Below are 23,272 nucleotides of genomic sequence, written 5' to 3' on the forward strand. Positions count from 1 at the left end.
TAACTTGCTCTGAGCCAATCAGATGCAAGGATTTCAATAGCTTGTAACAAATAATCAGATAAAGTTTTCTCTTGAAATGCTCAACGGAGTTTCGTCATTATACAAAGAAATGCAAGACTCTAACAACAACTTAAAGACCAGAGTTCAGAATAAATGCCATAGATAAAAAATGAAATAGCTGAATTTTCAACAAATTCTTTCTCCCAAACTATGAAAGATCATGCACTTCATGCTACAGCCACCAAGGTATTGAGGTATTATGAATACACATAGGCCCATAATCTAAACTTGAAACTCTGGTCTAAGGATGGGGTATAACTATGGATAAGCCAAATATGACAGCTAACATACCTAACATAGCTTTATTCACAACTGTAGTTTGGGGAAAGAGCTCAGTAAACGTACAAACTATAGGATGTAAACACAAATTTTGGCTTCTCATAATTTTAGCAATGAGTTTGACCATGGCCTCAGACTGGACTTCAAAATAAGGACCATAATTGTGTATGAATTAACCATGAAAGAAGGAAAACAGGCTGGGCTTACTTTGGCAATGCAAAGGGTATTTCATATCATCCCCTAAAGAGAGAAGAAAGCTCGTATCATTATCTGCTTTAACTCGTATCATTATCTGCTTTAACTCGTCAATGGAAGTGGCTTCCAGGATCTATAGCATTTTCTTACTCATAAGGAAAGATTCTTAGATCATCAGGGTTCAGGGAGTTCATGATATTGGGGTGGAAATAAGAAAAAAAAAACAGGGCTGGACTGATGTTAAGGTCGATTTTGTTATGCAATTATCCTCAATATTTTTGACATAGGATAAGGGTTTTGGAGAAATCCTTGCAATTAAGTACAGGGTTGTGACAATATCATGTGAATCCCATATATTGTGTCTTTAGTAGGGAAATTACAGCTGATTTACGTAAAAAAAAAATAATTCTAGTAATTTTCTTTGACTGATTTCTCGCTCTTTTTCCTCTTTCTCTTTGGTTCTAGGCTTCCCATCATGGCCATTGCTTTCTTTGTCCAAAGTTTTTTGGGATCACCAGTTACCTTCACCTTCTCAGACTTTCCTGCGTTGCTGGGCATTCCAACAAAGTCTGAAGTTGATGAAGTACTCGACGATGTACTTAACTGAGGGCTCGGTGATGTCGAAGAGGTCTTTGTAGGTGAAAGGTTTGGGATGGACTTTGTAGGGGTTCTCGTTCGTTTGCGAGATTTTGATTTCAGTGTTTCATCGATGATCAGATTGGGTTCCATATCATCGTTGTCACTGCTGTTCTTCGCAAGCGGTCTGTCTCCTTCTCTCTCGAGGACGGGCGGTGAAAGCGGGCTTCCCGACTGCGACCGGGCCGAAGGATTGTCACTCGTAGTACTGCTTAATACAGGATTGGGACTAACAGGCTCGGTTTTGACGGTTGAGTCGGCGTCACAGGTCTGCGCCTGTTTCTGCTGGCGTTCCTGCTCCTGTTGTTGCTGAAGACGCGAGTGAATCGTCAAAATGGTATTGGCGACCTCGTGCTCCTGCTCGCTACCGACAGAGTCCAGCTTCCGTTCGTAACGGTTTCCCAGGATTGCGTCACTGTTCTTGTACTGCAATGAAAGCATTCTCGCACGTACCTCATTCTCACTTTCCGCTGGCGCTGTCGTCACCTTGGTGGGTGGAGGACTCACTCTTTCGACTTCTTTAGTTTTCCTCGTTAGTGCAGCAATGTCAGGTGCAATCAAAGCAGACGATATGAGCGCAGCTTCCATCGGCGTATGTTTTGGCGTGGATTCAGAAGTTGCTGGCTCTACTTGTTCCATTTCACCACCCTGCGTGATCTTCTTGCTAACCCATTTCAGATCGTCCACCGTTTTGGGGATCGTACCTCGATGTCCATTCATAAAACAAACCATTTGATGGGTACACCTATCTGACGGACTGCTCGACACGACATGCTTGCCATCCTTGTCAGAAGCTTTCTGGACATCTTTGTGATTGCTGTCGCTAGTGGATTGTGCTTTGGTTTTGTCGACAGGCTCAGGGGATGTGATTTCAATTTTGGGTACAACGTCAGGAGTTGACTTTGATTTCACTGACCCATCAGCTTGTTCAGTTGCGTCTTTTGTCCGTGGCAATGCAACATGTTGGGATTTCTGCTCATCTCCTTCTGTTGGTGATCTCTTGCTTATCTGCAACGGCAGTGAAACCCGTAGACCAAGAGAGTCTGAAAGTGCTTTACTTCCTGAATGGGAAGCGCTTAATTGATCTAATTTCTCTCTTTCCCCTGCAGACACTGGAACAATAACTATTTTCTTGGTACCTAGGTGCCGTTCAGGAGACATGTCTTCGGTCGACTTCCTCTGGTGAGATTCGCCAACTCTGCGTTCGTTGACCTGACGGATTTGGATCGATTGGCGCAGCTTCTCCTGTAACTGTTTGTGAATGGCCCGGTGCTCATCGGAAATCTTTCCATCTCCGCGTGTCACGGAACGTGTGACCTCGTAGACCTCGTTCGCGGGTCCCTTCAGTCTTTCGGTGGTCAGCGTGGTGACCGTTGAAGGCTTCTTAGATTGTCCCGAAGCAGCAGCTGCAGCAGCGGCGGCAGCAGCCGCTAACGCAGAGGCGGAGCCAGGTTGTGGAGGGTGTATGAGGTAGGCATCGTTGAGAGGCATGGGGAGGGTTGGTGGCGCGGTGGTCGGAGACGAAGCTTCGCTTGGCTGCGGACTGCCCGCTCCAAGACCACGGAGCAGACTTGACATCTTAAAAGAAAAACAAGACATTTATCATCTAAAACTTTTATCCTCTCAACATTTCTACAAGTAAAATGAATGCTGGGGCTCTAACACTTCATCTGTAGGATTTCAGAGAAATCATTTTTATTTGGTAATAACCTGATTATCTATCAAACTTCTGACTCTCAATTTAGGATCTCAAACAAGTGAAGCCAATTACACCCTTGAAGGACATTGTGGAAGGATCATGAAACCAATGAATTATAACTATTATGTGTGAAATGTAATTCTTTTTTTTTAAGGGCCCCCCATATTGTCCTACTTACATTTTTATCCGTCGTGATCGTAGCCGGCGTATCCCACTGGGTATTCTTGAGGCTCATATCAGCTCCGTAATGAACGAGGATCTTGACGATGTCTGTATAGCCACGCCCGGTAGCGACATGAAGGACGGTGTTACCGGAGTAAGATTGGATGTTGACCTCTGCTCCAGAGCTAAGTAGATTATGGACCAGTTTGGTATCTTGGTTGGTGACGGCGTGGAACAGAGGGGTCCACCCATTCTTGGAATCCTGACAAAATGAGAGAAAAAAATAATGATCAGAGAGAGGCTGAAACTCATATCTTGAATGCTTATGAACCGTACCACAGTAGTAATAATTATAATAATATTCTGTATTTATATATAGCGCATAACACATCAGAACGACATCTCTAAGCGCTTTACAGATATATTATTACCCTGGTCATCGCATCCTTGTATGCCCGCATACAATATATGCACCTTCTCCACTCCCTGGGGAGCATTCCAACAAGAGTTCCAAGACTCAATTGCTAGGCATACTACATAGGTTTTCGCCTTCTACTGGGTACCCATTTAACACCTGGGTGGGGAGTGGCAAATTGTGGATTGATGCCTTGCCTAAGGACGCAAGGGCATGGTTGGATTCAAACACACGACCCTCTGATTACAAGGCGAGAGTCAGAACACCACGGAGCTTCCAGTTGTAGTCATGCTACAACTGGAGTATTAACGATAGAGGTGTCTAGTCGTTCATTGTATCCTGATAAAATGAAAGGTGTTACACATCAATTAGAGAGGCTGGAAATCTTCTCTCTTGTATGGTAACCATGATGCTAATCATTTAGATAACATTGGTATGAGAAATATTTGAGAAGTGGTAGTCTTCTCCCTTCTTTTCCTCATTCTTCTCCTTTTTCTTTATCTGTGTTAGTACATCCTCATTCACTTTTTCTCCCGTGTTTTTCTTCCTCTTTCTCTTTCTTTTCTTTTTCCCCTTCCTCTCATTCTCCTCTTCTTCTGTCCTTCTTTAATCTCCCTTCTTCTATTCCCTTCTACCTCTAGGAACAAATTTGGAGCGTTGTGGCCCAGTGGATTAGTATCCGGACTTTGAAACAGACGGTCGTGGGTTAGAATTGCAGCCATGGCGTAATTTCCTTTGGCAAGAAATTTATCCACATTGTGCTGCACTCAACCCAGGTGAGGTGAATGGGTACCCGGTAGGAAGAAATTCCTAGAATGCTCGAGCGCCCCATCAAGGTAGCCGTGCTAAAGCCGGGGTAATAATAATAGCAGGGCCTGCTGGGAGAACAGTTTTCGGAACTGAAGTGGCTATCCTGGGTAAATATGCCGTTATTATCATTATTAACATGAGAGAATTATACCTTGGTCACATTTGTCGAAAACAGGCGTTTTAACAATTTTTGTCCAAATACATATAGGTGGTTTGAATTATAATTAATAAAATGGCTGTTTTCGACTAGCCGTACGGCCACCATTGAGGAAATGTGACCGATGTCAATGTGATTAATGGTCTTCCAAGGAATGTGATAGTGAATACAAAGTGGTGATAAAAAGGGGTTGACCACATAGAATTAAAAAGTTATGAAATGATCCATGTCTGTCTAACCTTTGAGTTGATATCAGCTCCTTTCTCAAGTAACATGGTTACCAGTGTTGGGTTGCCCACCATAGCAGCTAGATGGAGAGGTGTGTAACCTGATAGCAAAGAAAAATGATATGAGTGTCAGTCTGAAATCTGAATGGACAAGTTGTTTAATCCTAAAACTGTGGTACCTTTCTCAAAATAATTCAATGTCTCTGTATCCTATTTTAAAAATTGCTCTCAATTTTTATGCTTAGTTCGTAAAGTTAAGTAAGAACAGAGAACAATACTAGCAATGTTTGTTTTTAATTTCATTTTTTAATGAATAATAAGATTGTAATAATAGTCATTTTATTATTGATTAAAGGACAAGTCCACTCCAACAAAAAGTTGATTCGAATAAAAAAGAGAAAAATCCAACAAGCATAAAACTGAAAACTTCATCAAAATCGGACGTAAAATAAAGTTATGACAGTTTAAATTTTCTCTTAATTTCACAAAACAGTTATATTCACATTCTTGTCGGTATGCAAATGAGGAGACTGTTGACACCACTCACTATTCATTTTGTGTTTTATTAGGTGAAATATGAAATATTTCAAATTTTCTCCCAGCTGTTGTGTGAAACAACAATTAATTCCTCCCTGAACATGTGCAATTAGCATTGTTTAATACTATATTGTTCAATCAAGTTGATCTTTATCGTCAAATCTGTAAAAATGAAATATTGTATAATTCGAACAATAAAAAAACGAGAAATAGTGAGTGAGGGACATCATTGACTGTCTCACATGCATGTCACTGAGTTTTGCACATTGATGTTTTGTGAAAAATAAGAGAAAGTTTACAATGTCATAACTTTCTTATTTTACAACCGATTTTGATGAAATTTTCCGCATAATGCTTGTTTGATTTTTGTCTATTCAAATCAACATTTTTCTGGGGTGGACTTGACCTTTGAAAAAAAATATACAAGATGGGGTCCTGGTCTTTGAAATTGAAAGCATACCTTCATAATTTCTGATGTTTAAATTGACGTCCACCTCTGTGTATTTCAGTAGGGTACCAAGGCATCTCTCTGTGTTGTTCTTGCATGCGTGATGGGCGGCCGTTTGACCGTTACGATCCGCTTCGTTCGGGTTAGCGCCAGCCTCCATCAGCAACTTGATGATGTCACAATCTTTCATGATGCACGCAAGATGGAGGGGAGTCTAAGGTGTAATCAAAAGGAAAAATACATGTGAAAAACTGAAATAAAAATACTATAAAAAACTACATCTTTCATGTGATGAATGCCGAATACTAGAAGGAGTCTAAGGTATCATCAAAAGGATGAAATACATAAGGAAAAAAAAATGATCAGTATAAAAATATTATGTTTCATGATGCATGCTAGATGGAGGGAGTAGTTTATCATAAAAGGGTATCAATTCAAGCTAAATCGGGTTAATAATAATAATGAGCCTAGGAATAGATTATTTTTAGATACTAATTGTTAGAATATTAATTAAGTGATGAAATAACAAATGATTTTAAATTGAGGGGGTTTTAGGAGAGCATTGCAAGTACATCTTTTGGTCTGCATGCTTTGCCTATAGAGGCAATATTATACAGATATTGCCTACCTAGAGTTTGAATATAACATTTCCTCTCCCCGACGTACTTATATTTTTCCCAAGGGAATATATTTTGCCCGAAGCGCGCAGCGCTGAGGGAAAATATTATCCCGAGGGAAAAATATAGCTTCGGAGGGGAGTTGAAATGTTATTTATTAAAACGATAGACCAGGCAATATCTGTTATATTATATAGTATATGTGGATTCGCCATCAGAAATTGTATTCATTATCCGGCTAAAATCCGTAATTCTTGCTACTGCTCTGATCCATCTACGTCATAATAGTTTAAAAAAAAAAATACATTAAGCGCGTTCTTCATGCAATCGACGCGTTAACACTAGCGCGTACATCAACTACCTTGTTGCGCAACTTGTATGCAGCGAGTGACGTCACCTTAGTGGATATAACGCCGCAATTGAAAATACAACGCGGTATATTCCCTGAGGTGACGTCAAAACCTAGAATATAACAAATGCGGTCCTCGCAGCCATGGTCACGTGATGGCGTATTGACCTATCACTGATTCAAATCTACATGACCTATGTAATATAAGAGCATATTGCATGAAGCACCAAAATCTCACAAATTCTCCATAGGCTCATGTACAAAACTTACTGTGGATTATCATACACTATTGCATGGTCTGATGAAATAATTAAGTGTATAACATTTACAACTATTTTGGATGCCGTTTCTGCATGAATGCCAGAAATATATCACCTCATCATTCATGCAGTATTGACCAGGGCCAACTTGTAGAATACATGTATTACTGGTATCTCATTTTGGGGCTCCATGACATTTGCTCTGGCGACAATTGCTTGACTCAAAATTCCACGCACTAATCAAATGACCAACTTCAACCCTGGGTTTGACACTATACCCTATGGTAGTCCTAACACTGACCCTATACCTTAGAAGAAATTAAGCCGAGTCCAGATTGGACCTTGTTGTTTGGAAGTGCCCTCTCCCAAAGCTAACATAGAGGGCACATGTCTCCCAATCTCTAATCAGAGCCAAACCACTCATCTTCCCCATCAGCGCCAAACCACTCATCTTCCCACCCAAGGGAAGATGAGTGGTTTGACGCTGATTATAGAGAATGGGAGACATGTGCCCTCTATGTTAGCTTTGGGAGAGGGCACTTCCAAACAACAAGGTCCAATCTGGACTAAATTAAGCCCGGAGCAATTGTCGCAGGAGCAAATGTCGTGGCATCATTCTGGATCAGCTTATATAACTCACAAGTCAAAACATGGCATTTAGGGACAATGGATAGTAGAAAACTGGTGGAAATTCAAGAGACCTTTCATACCTTCAATCAATTTCTGAAAATAAAAAACACCCCCCCCCATAAAAAATATATTGTGAAAAAAATTGAGTTCTTCTAACCTGTTGCATGAAATTGAAGATATCGACAGACTTTCCAGCTAACTGAACAAGCTCAATCAATCTTCGGATCAGACCCATATCTGCCTTGTCTTGAACAATGGCAATGTGTAGAGCACTGTGAAACATGAAATATCATCAGAGAAATATATCAATTTTACGATATACTATCTGAGCATAGAAGGTAAAAATGTGATAACTAGGTGTTAATGATATATCTACAAAGCAGTAGTAATAGTAGTAGTAGAAATAGTAGTAGTAGTAGTAATAGTAGTAGTAGTAGTAGTGGTAGAAGTAGTAGTAGTAGAAGTAGTAGAAGTTATAGTAGTAGAAGTAGTAGTGGTAGAAGTAGTAGTAGTAGTATAGTAGTAGTAGTAGTAGTATAGTAGTAGTAGTAGTAGTAGTAGTAGTAGTAGTAGTAGTAGTAGTATAGTAGTAGTAGTAGAAGTAGTAGTAGTAGTAGTAGTAGTAGTAGTAGTAGTAGTAGTAGTAGTAGTAGTAGTAGTAGTAGAAGTAGTAGTAGTAGTAGTAGTAGTAGTAGTAGTAGTAGTAGTAGTAGTAGTAGTAGTAGTAGTAGTAGTAGTAGTAGTAGTAATTGAAGTAGAATAGTAGCAGCAATTCAATAATGACTGATTTATTTGTTGAATGAATTCAAAAATAAAGAAGGCAGAAAGCGTTTATATAAATAGTAAATGTACATAAAAATGCTACATAAATGAAAGTTATCACAAATCTATCGCCGTATTCTAGTTCTAAGAGTGGTTTGAACCACAAAGAAAAAAATAAGCAAATTATCCGGGATCCAATTACAGGAAGCAGCTCCCGGATATTTCATTCCAATACTTTACCCACATAAATTGAATATATTCCATCTTTTATTCTTTTAACATTGAAATCACATCTCCAAATCGGATCGATTAAAGATTTATAAAAGAGTAACATGAGCTTTATTTAATTCTGTACACGAGTCAAGAAGCTCGTAATAACGGCGGCCGACTGTAAACAGATCATTCATGCGGGTTGGTGTGTTAGATTTCAGTGAAGCTAGCTAGGGGTTTCCCCTAAAATCGAGGGTACAGGAAACGAAAGGTAGATAAAGGATATGATAAAGCCGTGTTTATCTGTCGCTTGGCACATCTTAAACCCAGATAAATCTTCAGAGTTTCCGGGAGCCATCGTAATACATATCAGCGAAGGAAAGGAGGCCCTGGGGAGACTGCCATTATTGGCAGGGGCGGAAATCTCTCCCAAAAGTTAGGGGGGACAAGGGTCTGGAAGAATTTGACAAGCCCAAAAAAAGGTATTACCTAAAATTTACGGTCATTTCGACGAAAATATATTTCATATTTGACAAGCAAAAAATCAATAAATAAAGGTCATCTCGTCCCAAAACGCACGTTTTATTCCCATTTTGAGTGATATATTTCTTAGCATCACCAAAGACCCAAAATAGTAGGGGGGACATTTGATATTGTGTCCCCCTACTATTTTGAGTAGGGGGGACACGTCCACCCTGGGATTTCCGCCTACGATTATTGGGAAATTGAATGGATGGCGGTCTCGGGGGGGGGGGGGGGGGGCTGAGGCATTTTATGACAAATTACCACAATCTTCTAAAAATATATGTTCGACATGTGTAGGGCTGAAATATGCAGACTTAAGAAGTACAAAAAGACAGTAGGACAGCAACGAACAATTGCAGGGGGGTGGGGGAAATATCAATATGGATAATAAATAATAAAAGGGGTAGAAAATATGACAGAAATTACCGTAAGACGCCCTCTATCCACTGCTCTAGATCTCTCATACTAAAATCCACAAATTTCTTTGTCACATGCATTATTACCATTGCTACCGGGCCCGCCAAAATGCATTTACTCCCTTTATTTTCAATTCCTATTGACATTTTGGTAAAATACTTGACCTTTGACAAGGATATGAACTTCCGTATTTGCTTTCAAGGAAAAAGATCTTTTCTTCTCTTGTTTGAATAGCGCTAGGATAGGCAGAGGCTAAAAAAACAATTTAATACTGGTTTCTTCCTCTAACAAACTAATCATAATAATAATAAAAAGGTTGCATGATATACACACGGATTTCAGGAGACAATAATATTTTCACATGATTACATATAATTTGGTACACGGGGACAATTCTTTGCTTTAAATACTATGACAAAATTAATCGAGGACATAAGAATACTATGAAGATTGAGGCAAATGATTATTGAGAAGTTAGAAGTATAAAGGAAGATTAGTTATGATCAGTTAAACCAGAGGGACAATGGAATGATGACTACAGTCTGGGCGTACATGTAGGAGATTAAGAAAAATATCAACGACGCCATACGACATCAAAACATAAAGATGAAGGCAAATGAATATCAAGAAATTGAACCAAACCCTGCAGCTGAGACAAAAGAACATATAATTCAGAACTTCAACGTTTATTATGCGATTGTACGTACGTCACAGATAACGAAGATTCAGCAGTTTAAAGAATAATTACCGCACACTTTACGATTCATCTACGACCAGATTTCACACGACCACTACGACCACTCCACGATCAAGACCGTATACAATCGTAATTCCGAAGCTTCATTATTCCGAGGGTTCGGATATTCCGAAGGTTCGACAATCCGAAAACGAAATGAGGTTCTTTCTTCCGATGGTTCGTTTATCCGAAAACGAAATGAGGTTCGTTGTTCCGATGGTTCGTTTATCCGAAAACGAAGTGAGGTTCGTTGTTCATTTCGTTTTCGGACTAACGAACCTTCGGAATTAAGAACCTCATTTCGTTTTCGGATTAACAAACCTTCGGAATTACGAACCTCATTTCGTTTTCGGACTAACGAATCTTCGGAATTAAGCCACAAATGTTCGGATTAATGAACCCATTTTCGTTTTCGGATTAACGAACATCGAGCTATAGGCAATTTACGTGTTTCGGAATTACGGACCTTCGGAATAAAGAACCTTCGGAATTACGAACCTTCGGAATTACGAAGTGTAACCGATTAAGACAACCGTTTCAATCGTGGCGCAACTCGTGAGAGTGGAAACTAGGTATAAAGAAAGGACCATCATGATAGCAGAGAATGTATGAAATCATGAAATGAATATCTTACGTGTCTCCATCGGAATCTTGCTCAGTAGCTCTCTGGCAATCGATGGCGATTGATAGACTGACGAATGGATTGACAGCGAACGGAGCAGACGATGGAGGATATCCTATTGGAAAATAATGATAGACAGAAGAGTGAAAAAAAACATTTGTAAAATCATTATTCTAATAAGCATAACAATACACATTCAATATCTAGCGTAATATCAATATAGTATTTCCCAAACAGCGGAAAGGGAAAACAACCAGTTTTATTACATTACTCATGAGACAAATAAATATATATATAAGCTGCAGAATAAATTCGCATGAAACCTTGAACAATAATCATGACGGTTTATTCTTGCACTATTTCCTTCTACATGTATCAGATATTTAGCTCGAGCCCAGGCGTAGCATACGCTACAAAAACAATAATAGTTTATCAGACCTTCAATTACGGAAAAGGGATTTCCCCTATTTACCACTCGTACCCGGGAGCGCGCCTGGGAGTCTGTGAATTCAAATTGCGCTGTGTGTATTAAAGGAAATGATTAAAACCTGTATAGAAGCGGTAGGCATATACGGCAATCACGAGGTGTAGTTTGAAGGTGTGATAATGGTTAACCAAATAAACGGAAAAGTTTGTGTTTCTATTTTAGAGACAAAAACAGAGAAACATGTGACCATGTTCGTAATATGCTAATTTATTTTGTAATTACAGAGCCTTTATAAACAGCCATCGAATTTACGAGATGGCGAAGTAGCCTTGTTAACATGACGGGATACGTTATCTTGTCAAGTCAACTAATGAAAAAAAACAAGTTTGTCCTCAAGAATTGAAATATTGATTGACAACTCATGGCTTTAAAGATATTTATTGCTGCAAATAGTTTTATCATAAGGGAGACATATCATGAAAACATATATGAAATATCTATGATTTCATAATTAATAATAGCATAACTTTAATACGTAAAAAGGAAAATATTGATATACTTTAAAATAAATTAATTTCGTTGTTATGAGGTCTTTGTGACATTTCAGCATATTGCTCTGTAAATTTTACTCTCTTTTATTTAGATATAATTATTTTCAGTCCCGAATAACCCTTTAACATTCCCAAAATCCCACTATAAGGGAATGTGGTCAGCTTGACGTGTACAGTCATGCACAGCTTTCTTCGTAACTTGTCTGGACTAACAATGCCTGTATGTTGCGGGTTTCCTAACTATTTCCTCATTCCATTTTTTAGAACGATTTCGCACGCAAGATTGCACCATTACTATCATCGAAAGGAGGGTAATAAGGAAGATAGACTGGCCTGGCGGAGGGGGGAGGGGTACTAGGACCAAGAATGAACAGCTGACTGGCCAAACAATACATATCTGAGCTCGAAGGTCACACTTGTCACCTGTGTCTGTGATATGTTACAAAAATGGAGCCCAGAAAAAATTGCATTCGAAAATAAATTATTTAGTGCTTCAAAAATTGAAATATAAAGTGACCGGAAACACCATTTTAATTTCATCCCATACATTTATGTGTACCATTTAGGTGTCTATAAGACGCCTATTTACAAAATCGGGGTTTGCCTTGTAGTTTTAGCTTTTCATTCTCAATAATGGTTGTTTTCAGTGTTTATTAGTTCTAAGACATGCACTTGTATATATGTTTCATCTTGGTTTGAAATTTTTTTGAATCGGCTGCTCAAAGTTAAACGATACCTTTAAACATCCAACGAATTGAATGATGATTTACAAATATGATTTTTGTACCAATTTCCTCATTTCATGCAAAAGCGCCAAGCAGATGAACTACTCTAAAGGGCTTCACATTCTGAACACTGTAAAAACAGTGGTGTTAAAACTGACACCAATTGGTGTTAATAGAGGACCACATCCTGAGGTGTTAACACCCTAGAGTTTGAACATAACACCAAAGAGTGTAAAAACAACAACCATAGGTGTTGTTATAACACCTATAGGTGTAAAACTAACACCACCAATTTAACACCGGTGTAAAATAACTGGTGTGGTCCTCTATGTACACCGGTTAACACCACATTTTTTGTTGTGTACTCCTACAATTTGTTTTCATGCTCTACGTGACTATACTAAATAGAAGGGAAATCAACTGACTTCATGGACGAATAAAATGAAGAAAAATATCAGCACGATTGTATAACAGACATAATAACAGGCTTTTGTATAGCGCCATTTATCTAGAAATAATCTATTCCGATGCACATTGTTATCATGATTACCCCGGCTTTAGCTCGAGCCGCCTTTCAGCGCTCAGAGCATTCAAGGAATTAATCCTGCCGGGTACCCATTCACCTCAGTCATGGGTTGAGTGCAGCACAATGTGGGTAAATTTCTAGCTGAAGGAAAACACGACATGGCATGGCTGGGATTCGAACCCACGTCTCTCTTATTGAAAGATGAGAGTCGTAACCACTAGACCACGACGCCCCTATAATCCTAATACATCATATATGTGTTTACAGATAATATGTAATTGACCATTATTCAGAACTGCGCAGTAGATAAACACTGCGATTTGAACCGTGGGGAAAACACCGCCTAAGTACGTTTCTCATGAAATAGATTCGAACTTCTTGGCTGGTTGTCAAACACCATTATGTTTGCATTTAAATGGGATGTTTGATCGAACTTTGGACCTTTTATACGATCACATGTTCCCCGGTTAGGGCCCACCTTGCCACACCGGAGTGGAGTGGGACCCCCCCCTCCATGGCATAGGTGTGGGGCCCACTGTCATTTCAAGGTGAGGCTGCTGTGCGAACCCTTCACTCGAGTAAACGGTCTGAATGTGCAGCCTACTCATGCGTCGTGTACTGAAGGCCCTCTCCTGAATTGAAACAAGTTTTGTATGTGCTAGTCTTTGCGTGGAGACACACTTTTTGATCAAATTATCAATCAGGGTCTGTGCCTGCAGACTAGTGAGGCACCGTGCTTTGATCTTCCCAAGGAGTTACCAGCACAACTCCTTGATCTTCCCACGAATCCAAGTGGAATCAGAGGACCATATTCAAGTATTTTGTAACGCTTTTCTATGCCTCAAATGCTTCAAACATTTAATTTTCATGATTGTGACCCCCCCCCCCCATACACACAATCCTCACGTACTAGGCTGTCAAAAAGTGGGTTTACACGATAACAACCCCTGACTTTGCAAATTTAGATACCATTTTGACCGTATGCATGAACGTCATCATCCGGCCGTGATAGGTTATCATTTATGGTCATCACTTGAACATATAAAGCTCCTTCAGAGAAAACAAAAAATAATGGAGTCCATTTTCAAGACAAACTCCATGATAGCTAGCGTCTGAAGTATTTTCCAAGGGATACGAAAACTCTATTGGGTGACATCGATAATACTGCGTAACTGGGGAATCCCCACCCTTACAAGATATGCACAAAAACGCTCCCAATATACAGTACATGCACACAGTCAATGCCCATATAATTATGTACTGTACGCAGACATGAGTGTACGTCTACCAGTACCCCTAGTGCACAGAGCACTGTAACTGTATACAGCACGGTTTGAACAGAGGTTATAAGGGTCAACAAAAGGAAGTCTATTATGCAGTATTCAATTCGCAAACTAAACATTAATACCCAAGCAAATTTACTATTGATAAGAAAAACAAACAAATCATGAGTTAGAACAGTCGAGAAAATGATAAAATATAGCTGGCTTGCTACACGGGATTACAGTATGATATTGATATTCGATATGCCACGGAATAAAATGGAATGGGTGAAATCCAAATGAACTCTAGAAGACTAGATTGGGTCTGTGTCCCGGCCGCCCCCGTAGACGAAAGTATAGTACAGCATATATATATATATATATGTATTCATATACATATATTTCAAAAATGTTCTAATTTGCGAGGGTATATTATTTCAAACGCATCTCATAGATATTTACTTGAAAAGAATCCAAATGTTGGTAATAACGCAAGAGTAGAAATAACCAACTCATTTCAGAAAACATTGTAAGATAGCAACAGCAACAACAGAAACAGTATTGTGACGTAAATGTCGGTTTAACTTCCCAATGCTAAATGTAATTCTGAAACTTTGATACTGCACACTTAGAAGCTCATTTATTTCGTTTGGGAAGCATTGCAACATCCCGGTAGATCACTTTATTCTACGAAAAAAAAATATATTTAGACATGTATATGATATCACATGTTATACCCCAAAACGCACATCAGCATTAACTAACCAATACATATGCCGCGGATAGTCCTATATTTGGTTACTCTTGAACATGATAAAATGTCAACCATATTTACTCGGTAAAACACGCTAAGCAATAACGATAAATCATGTCTACATACGGCGTATTTGATAGCCCAACTTCAATTCCTGTGTTTAAACTTCAGAGACATTTACCTTTATTCAAATAACGTGTTTGGTAAAATTCTGATAATTAAAAAAAAAAAACAATTCCTATATTTTTTTTTTACTGTTATCAGATTTTGATGGAATTTTCAGCATTTTACTTGGTGAATTTTACTCTATTTTTGTATATAAATCATTCCAGCCTAGAGTACCCCTTCAAGGTGGAGGTACCAAGTTGTTGATCCACAATGCGGTTCTTGGAAAATGACGCAAGACATGTATTCTTGGCTCTCCTATGGTGTAATAAACCCTTTGGAGTAGAGTAACACTTGGTGGTATTATGATAGCCATGATTCAGAAATTGAATCACTTTTATGGAGTGCCAATTGTCAACCCATTCATCAATTAAATATTTTTTTCATCCTGCTGCAAAACGTTGTAAAAAAAAAACATCTGAGTCGTGAAATAAGAAGAATAGAAAAATCCGAAAATATTATGAATTTTAATGAATTTGGTTGATACATTATAATTGTCATGAATAAAGAATGAATAAAGAATGGATAAAGAAGGCCAGTGTTCCATAGAACTAGAAGTGTGGTTTAAAATTCTAGTTTAGTAGGTCCATGTTTAAACTAGGATTAAACCAGTAGGTCCATGTTTAAACTAGGGTTAAACCAGTAGGTCCGTAGTTAAACTAGGATTAAACCAGTAGGTAAATGGTTAAACTAGGGTTAAACCAGTAGGTAAATGGTTAAACTAGGGTTAAACCAGTAGGTCCGTAGTTAAACTAGGATTAAACCAGTAGGTCCATGTTTAAACTAGGGTTAAACCAGTAGGTCCATGGTTAAACTAGGGTTAAACCAGTAGGTCCGTAGTTAAACTAGGATTAAACCAGTAGGTCCATGGTTAAACTAGGGTTAAACCAGTAGGAAAATGGTTAAACTAGGGCTAAACCAGTAGGTCCGTAGTTAAACTAGGATTAAACCAGTAGGTCCATGTTTAAACTAGGGTTAAACCAGTAGGTCAGTAGTTAAACTAGGATTAAACCAGTAGGTCCATGTTTAAACTAGGGTTAAACCAGTAGGTCCGTAGTTAAACTAGGATTAAACCAGTAGGTCCATGGTTAAACTAGGGTTAAACCAGTAGGTCCGTAGTTAAACTAGGATTAAACCAGTAGGTCCATGGTTAAACTAGGGTTAAACCAGTAGGTCCATGGTTTAACTAGGGTTAAACCAGTAGGTCCATGTTTAAACCATAATTAACAGAATACAATTCACTATGTATTTTTTCCCTCCACGGTACTATACATTGTTGGTATGCAGTATCTCTTACACCATGGATCCCTCCTTACACTAAAAACAAAGCGATCCGGTTTCCGTTCGGATACGAATACTTTCCAATGAGTAATGAACCCGAGATCCGGCATGTCTGGAATGACGTGCCTTGAAAGTTTTTTTTTCCTGCCGTTGTTATAACAGAAGTTAAAGTGAACTGGGTTTTCTGTGCATAACGAACCACTAATTCTAGTAAAATAATCCATTGTTGCTCCAAATTATGGCAGAAAATTTGAAAAATTATGGCAGCATTTTATTTTTTCTTAAGGGGGGGTCCGTCGTCAATGTTCAAACATCCATTTCTGTCGCCCGCTCCCCAGCCGCGTCTCAAGTAATGTCCACCCTTTCTCCGAACTTGATTCTAAAGTTCAGGGGCCCATTGCAGAAAGAGTTGCAATCAATCGCAACTCTAAAAATTACGCATAACTTGATTTACCACCAATCAACGGCGCGCATTTGGGAGCTGCGATTGATTTTTTGACTTGCGTTTAAACGCAACTCTCTCTGCAACGGGCTCCCAGACCTCATCAACTTCAAGCAAGCCAGACAAAACATACAGGCCGATGATAGATGAAATGTGTCAAAGGTCACCCAACCTTCGAAACTTATAGTCTCAGACAGGATTTCCAGTGACTGATGCAGACCCCCCCCCCCCACACACACACACACATCGGAAACTGTTACAGCATTGCCCACAACAAAAAATAAGTGACATTTTAGAGTCGAGGATCGTCAACTCTCAATCTTCAGATTTAAATTGAAATTCAGATAAAGCATTTACGAGAAAAGCTGCCTTTCTGAAGGATAAAATGGATTTGAGTATCCCGAAATAGAAACAAATTTAAGAGTATTTCAGTCTTTTTCCCCCAACTCTCTGACTTTGCAAACAGTATTTGATGGAGCTTTCCTTGTGTCGAATGGGTTTTACTTTTCAGCATCCATTCTTATCTAAATCCTCGACGGTATCGTGTGCATTAATATAGCAGCCAACTCACGCGAGTTGGCGCCAAATGAGCGATCACGTGGTACACTGGGGGGAATCCCCATTAATCAAGAAAGGGGAGGATGTACTGGCTAGGAGCCAGCTTCGCGAAGTTTCAATTTCATTATGAGTTAATTTCAAGAAAAACAAGAATTGAAGCAGAGGGAAATAACCGTCGTTGATTGTCTGAAGAGATAGTACGGACAATGAGTGATTTAGGAAGGATGGACGTATAAATATCACATTGATGTTCACCTAACAACTAGAGAGTATATAAGCCTAATCATTAACTTTCTAATTAAAAAAAGAATTTTCACAAAATTCACTTTACTTTGCTTGAAGTTAAAAAGGGGGAAGGGGGGAAGAAGAGGAAGAAAAAGAAGAGCAAAAGGAAGGGAAGAAGAATTACCAACTCGTCTACTATCATTTGGTCTACCATCAGTTCGTCCACTATCCACATATTCTAATTGTCATTTCCTATAATAACCAGTTGGTCCAAAAGCCATTTAGTCCATACCATTTGGTCGAATCGGACTAAGTGTTAACCGGGCGAAATGAATGAAAAGAAAATGGACATTAGACCAAACTGCTAATCATACGAAGTGATGATTGGACCAAATGGTTGTTCGACTAATTGTTGATGGACGGAATGGCATTAGACTAAATGAAGGTAGACCATGTGGTGAGTGGACGAGTTCGCACTAGATGAATTGGCAATTTACCACATAAATGTTACAAGAGTTAGAAACCTAGAATTTAAGAAATGGACACTCGAGAAACGGAAGTCATAACCACATACGACATTAATCATGCTTGTTTTGGCAAGCAAATCCGGGACTTCACCTCTACTAAGTGGAATAATAACATAATAATGTTCGTTGTAATCATTACAGCGTATTTGTCGAGAGCAATGGCAAATAAGGTAATCATACTTTGTCAGTTCTGCTGTTTGCGATTCGAACGAAGAGAGGTGCGTACGATTAAAGGTAACTGATCCCGACTCACACTATCTATTACGAAATTTCAACCAATCCTTTCCGAATCTATTTCACAATAAATTTCATTCATCATTGAAATTTAATTCACACGTATTGATCATGAATTGTGGCACATCTATTTGAAAATGTGTAAAAAGAATTGTCAAATAATATTGAAAGGGGAACATCAAAATAAATTTTAATTGAAAAAAAAAAGAAAATAGACTGGAAAGCGGGCAAAAATCTACTTTCATGCGAAGTTTGTGTTCATTTTGAGAGTAAATTAAAAAAATAGAGATCAATATTGAGCCTGGGGACAGATCTCCTTTGAAATAGCCTGAATTGTAGCCCTCTTCCTATTCCCGTGCAATGTGTTTGTAACTTAACTTATACCCTTTCCTCTTTTTTGTTGAAATTAATTTTGCATTTCTACTTCTATTCCTAATTCATTTCCACTCTCTCTCTCTCTCTATGAATATTCGACTTGTCTTGTACAACCTAATCATACACAGCAAAAACTGTGGTGTTAACCGGTGTACATAGAGGACCACACCAGTTATTTTACACCGGTGTTAAATTGGTGATGTTAGTTTTACACCTATAGGTGTTATTACAACACTTATGGTTGTTACATTTACACTCTTTGGTGTTATGTTCAATCTCAAGGGTGTTATTTCAACACCTCAGGGTGTGGTTCTCTATTAACACCAAGTGGTGTCAGTTTTAAAACCACGGTTTTTACAGTGTCGTAAAATGGAAATTTACATCCCGGAAAAGGCAATTTGATATCAGTTATTAACGCGAATGTAAATTCACATAAATCTGAGTCAACACGGGGCTCAATAGTTTGCTTTATGGTGTGTATGCGAGGACGAATGTGTGTGTGTGTAGGGGGGGGGGGGTACAAAGTCTACATCAGGTTTATGAGAGTATGAACTTATCACTGGTACGTGATGTTCCGGTATCGCTTTGATTTTGAAACACGGTCTCGATGACGCCATGACGCTTTGAACAATACCACAACCACCACTGACGCAAGCAATAGAATTTTTTCTCTCACCAAACAATACGGCTAATGACGTAGGGGGTAAATATGCCCAACATGGTAAAAGAGGTCCGGTCCGCAATAAAATGAATAATGAATATCCTGAAGGTATTACATTCATTTTATCAGTATTTTGGCATTGATCCAGATATAAAATGAACTTGGATGGTAGTTAAAAGAATGACTAATAATCAATATCGTGTAAGAATCGGGACTAGTGTCTGTTCGGCCGATGATCTGAAATAGGGCCTATATCCCTCCTATGTAATATACTCTACTGAGTATTCTATTTCTGTGTTGTGACGATCATAGCTTCTGATCAAGGGCGCGTTGCAGAGAGTTACGTTCCAACGGAATCAGAGTAAAAACAAAAATAAAAAATCCTTAAATATGAGCGTCTGATTGGCTCAAAATGAAGTTGTTCTTGATTCCAACTGTTTATGTAAACGGACCCTAAAAATGCACTGCTACAGTCACACCAGTGAAACCCGCCCCTGACAGACAAAAGGTTTTACATAATTTCAATGACATACAGTACCATCATACGGCTAGGACTTTTGTTGATATGACTGTGCACGAGCCAGACACAAAGCAATGATGAAATATTGAGTTATACAATAAACTTACTTTGACCAGGAGCCTGCATGGGGCTAGGTGTCTGTATCCGAGGTGGCACGCCGGAGGGATGGGCGGGGCCGGTGGTGGAGGATGGCTGAGGCCCCCTCGGTCTCATGGGGTAGTATTCGCTGCTAGAAGGGGGTGGTGGGATGTATCCCTGCCCGGCTGCTCCAGGGTGTCGTATCGTCTCCCGGTGTGGCAGCTCACGAAAGGAAGGGGTGGACGGGTGTGGCTGGGAGGTGGAGGAGGTGGGCGGGGAGGACGGGGACACCTGCGCCGAGGTGTGGGGAGCGGTTGCGGTACGGGGTGGAGATGGGCGGGGTGGGGAAGGGCGGGGCGGAGAGGGGCGTGGCTGGGTGGGGTGGTTGGTAGCTGGTGAGACTACAGGAGAGGGTCCATGCGGTCCTGGGTTGATACCGGGTGGGCGGGTGACACGTGGAGGGTAAAGCGATACACCTTCAGTCAAAAACATCCAATCATATGATTTAGAATAGACTAGATCTACATTGTAATTGAAATTCTAAATAAATGTACATGTAATAGACTGTTATACTTTTCTATTCACATTGAAGTTAAATTTAATTTTCTTCACATTATGAATGCAAAAAAAAACACAACAATAATCTTGTCGGATGAATAGTATCCGTGCACTTTTAAACTTGAATCGTATTGAAGTGTTTGATTTTAAAACTGGTCGATATGAATACAAAATATAATCAGCATGACTTTAAAAGTCTGCTTTTTCTCGATCGGCAATTGACTATTGGGCAATGCAACATAACATGTGACATATGAATTAAAACGACAGTTTTGTTGGTGTTGAGGCTACATGTAGATGAGGTTATACAAATGACAGGTTTTGTTTTACATTGTATAGACATCAGTACTGATAGACATACCTTCTGGAATAGAGGAGCCAGACGTGATAGGATGACGAAGGGTTAACAGTGCTTCCACTGGTGGGGCATGTACGGCGTGATGTGGAGTCCCAATCGGTAACCGCTGCGGTAGTTGCTGCGGAGAGACATGCAGAGGTGGTCCTTGCCGCGGTAGATGCTGCGGTAAGCCAGAAACATGACGCGGTCCCGCCGTTAGCTCCGGGTTCTGCGATACCGCACTTTTCGACGCTGGCGTTGACGTGGTTGGGGATTTCTTGCGATGCTGCGGTAACCTTGGTCGAGGGTGTGATGGAACCTCCTGGGAGTGCAGACCGCTAGGTGACGAGTGACCTGGAGGGTGCTTCTGCGAATTTCCAGGATGGGGTCCAGTCGTTCCATGGGGCCGCGGTGGCGCCCCGTGTGCTACTAATCTGTCCATGCTCATTGGCAATGATTGGTGTACTCCATGAAGAGTTGGACCATGCTTTTCAGGTCTTCCGCTCGAGGCTGGAGAGGCTTTGGCAGGACCAGACTCTGATGTCACCTGAACCACATGACTGGGACTTTCCCGCGGTACTGGTGAAGTCTTTTTCTTCGGGTGAGGACGAGGACTGGGTGCTTTCACATAGTGCTCATGCGCTGGAGAGTTTGCTGGGGAAGGTGCTCTTGCTGACGCTGGGGAAGGTGCACCTGCTGACGCCGACGGAGCAGTTATCGATTTGGGGCTTTTAGTGGGTGACAGTGCCGGTGGCGTTAAATGCGTTGTTTTGGCCAACTTAGTTGGTCCCGAGGGAATGGCTGGAGATGTTGTCTTGACGTTCCCTGAAGCGTGATTACTCTCAGAGGTAACCAACGGTATCTTCGGGCTCCCTACAACAGTCTCTAGTGCGATTGCATGAGGAGTTAGATGCGGAGGAACCAGGTAGCCATGCTGAAGAAAAGCGGGAGCTGATCTCTTGTAAGGGGCACCACCAACATGTCCAATAGCCATCGTATCCGGCGGAGGCACCACGCTGATCTGGTGATGCATTGGTGCCGTAGATTTGGGTGGTGCTTTAACAAGCATTGTCTTGCTGACACTCCCACTATCGCTTGTACTGTGCTTCACAAGTGGAGGGGGAACAACCGCTGCTTGTACTTCTGGACTCCCTGGCTTGCCCTGGACCCCAACATCCCCAGTCCCCCTCTGTAGTAGCATCTGCAGCGGAGGAGCTGCGGGAGTTGGTTGTTCCGGCGGTGCTGAAGAGGCAGTTTTCGGATGCACCGGCCTGGATAGATTGAGTGGAACATTCTCCGTCACAGGTGTTGTTGTCGGCTCTGACTTTACTTCCCTTTTCACTCTTAAATCAAGAGGGGCGGAGCCATCTACCTCTGAAATCTCTCCCTTTCCTTCACTCATTGTAAGTTTGACTCAGCAACTTCCTTATAAATGTACATGAATCTATCACACAACATTGCATTCAATATCCGCATTCACGAGCTTCCATGCAAAAATCATGTCAATTATGCAAACACAGAACGTAAGAGCAGCGGACGCTTCAAATGTCCCGAGTTCACGATGTGGGAATTCCCCCACTGATATCAACAATCAAGCATATTTGATTTTAGGCCAGGTGATTCCATTATTTAATTATTTATCCCAGCGTCTCACGTTCAGATGGTCTCGTCAAAATGGACAGGAATCTGTGTGAAATAAAACAAGAACAAATAAAAAATGTTAGGCTAGCAAATAAACGTTACAATCAAGGCATTGTCGTCCCCGGAATGATAATGAAAAGATATGCTGCAGTTACATTTCCCTTCGGCGGTCGTACGGCGAGTCGAAAGCAGCCGTTTACTTTTATTCATCTTTATTCAAACCACCTACATGTATATACATGTATGTAGCTTGTTCGAAAAATGTTAAAACGTCTGCTTTCGACTCACCGTAGAGCAAGTGTGTCTGAAGTATGAAGGCTATTCATAGAAAATCACAGCAAATGGACTGCCCGACATACACACTGTGCACTTTTTGTTATTTTGCCTGACCCCCCCTCCTCCTCCCTCGAAGGTTAATCAGTCCTCAACTTGCTCCCTCTCTCATTCCCCTCTTTCTTTCTTTCTTTCCTTCCTTCCTTCCTTCCTTTCTTTCTTTCTTTCTCTCTCTCTCTCTCTTTCCTTCCTTCCTTTCTTGCTTTCCTTCCTTTCTTTCTTTCTTTCTTTCTTTCTCTCTCTTTCCTTCCTTTCTGTTTTTCTTTCTTTCCCCTTCATCTCTCTCAGACACTCCCTGACAGAAAATTGATGACCTTTTATCAATTTTTTTTGCCCCAC

General features: G+C 40.2%; 1 protein-coding gene across 2 annotated transcripts in view; it reads right to left on the bottom strand.

The window, feature by feature from the left end:
- Positions 1-23,272, bottom strand: part of LOC121420494 — a 47,665-nt gene continuing 24,393 nt past the window's right edge. The window contains exons 2-9 of one of the 2 annotated variants that reach the window (XM_041615153.1): positions 20,984-22,645; positions 20,094-20,489; positions 10,766-10,868; positions 7,639-7,753; positions 5,638-5,839; positions 4,653-4,741; positions 3,048-3,293; positions 1-2,748 (exon numbers count right to left, since the gene is read on the bottom strand). In XM_041615153.1, the coding sequence (XP_041471087.1) occupies positions 943-2,748; positions 3,048-3,293; positions 4,653-4,741; positions 5,638-5,839; positions 7,639-7,753; positions 10,766-10,868; positions 20,094-20,489; positions 20,984-22,361 (4,335 nt within the window). In that variant the 5' untranslated portion in view covers positions 22,362-22,645 and the 3' untranslated portion in view covers positions 1-942. Of the gene's footprint in view, positions 2,749-3,047; positions 3,294-4,652; positions 4,742-5,637; positions 5,840-7,638; positions 7,754-10,765; positions 10,869-20,093; positions 20,541-20,983; positions 22,646-23,272 lie in introns of both variants that reach the window. The other variant, XM_041615151.1, reaches the window with a different exon arrangement.

This window comes from Lytechinus variegatus, chromosome 8 (genome assembly GCF_018143015.1).
Source record: "Lytechinus variegatus isolate NC3 chromosome 8, Lvar_3.0, whole genome shotgun sequence".
NCBI classification, from domain to species: Eukaryota; Metazoa; Echinodermata; class Echinoidea; order Temnopleuroida; family Toxopneustidae; genus Lytechinus; species Lytechinus variegatus.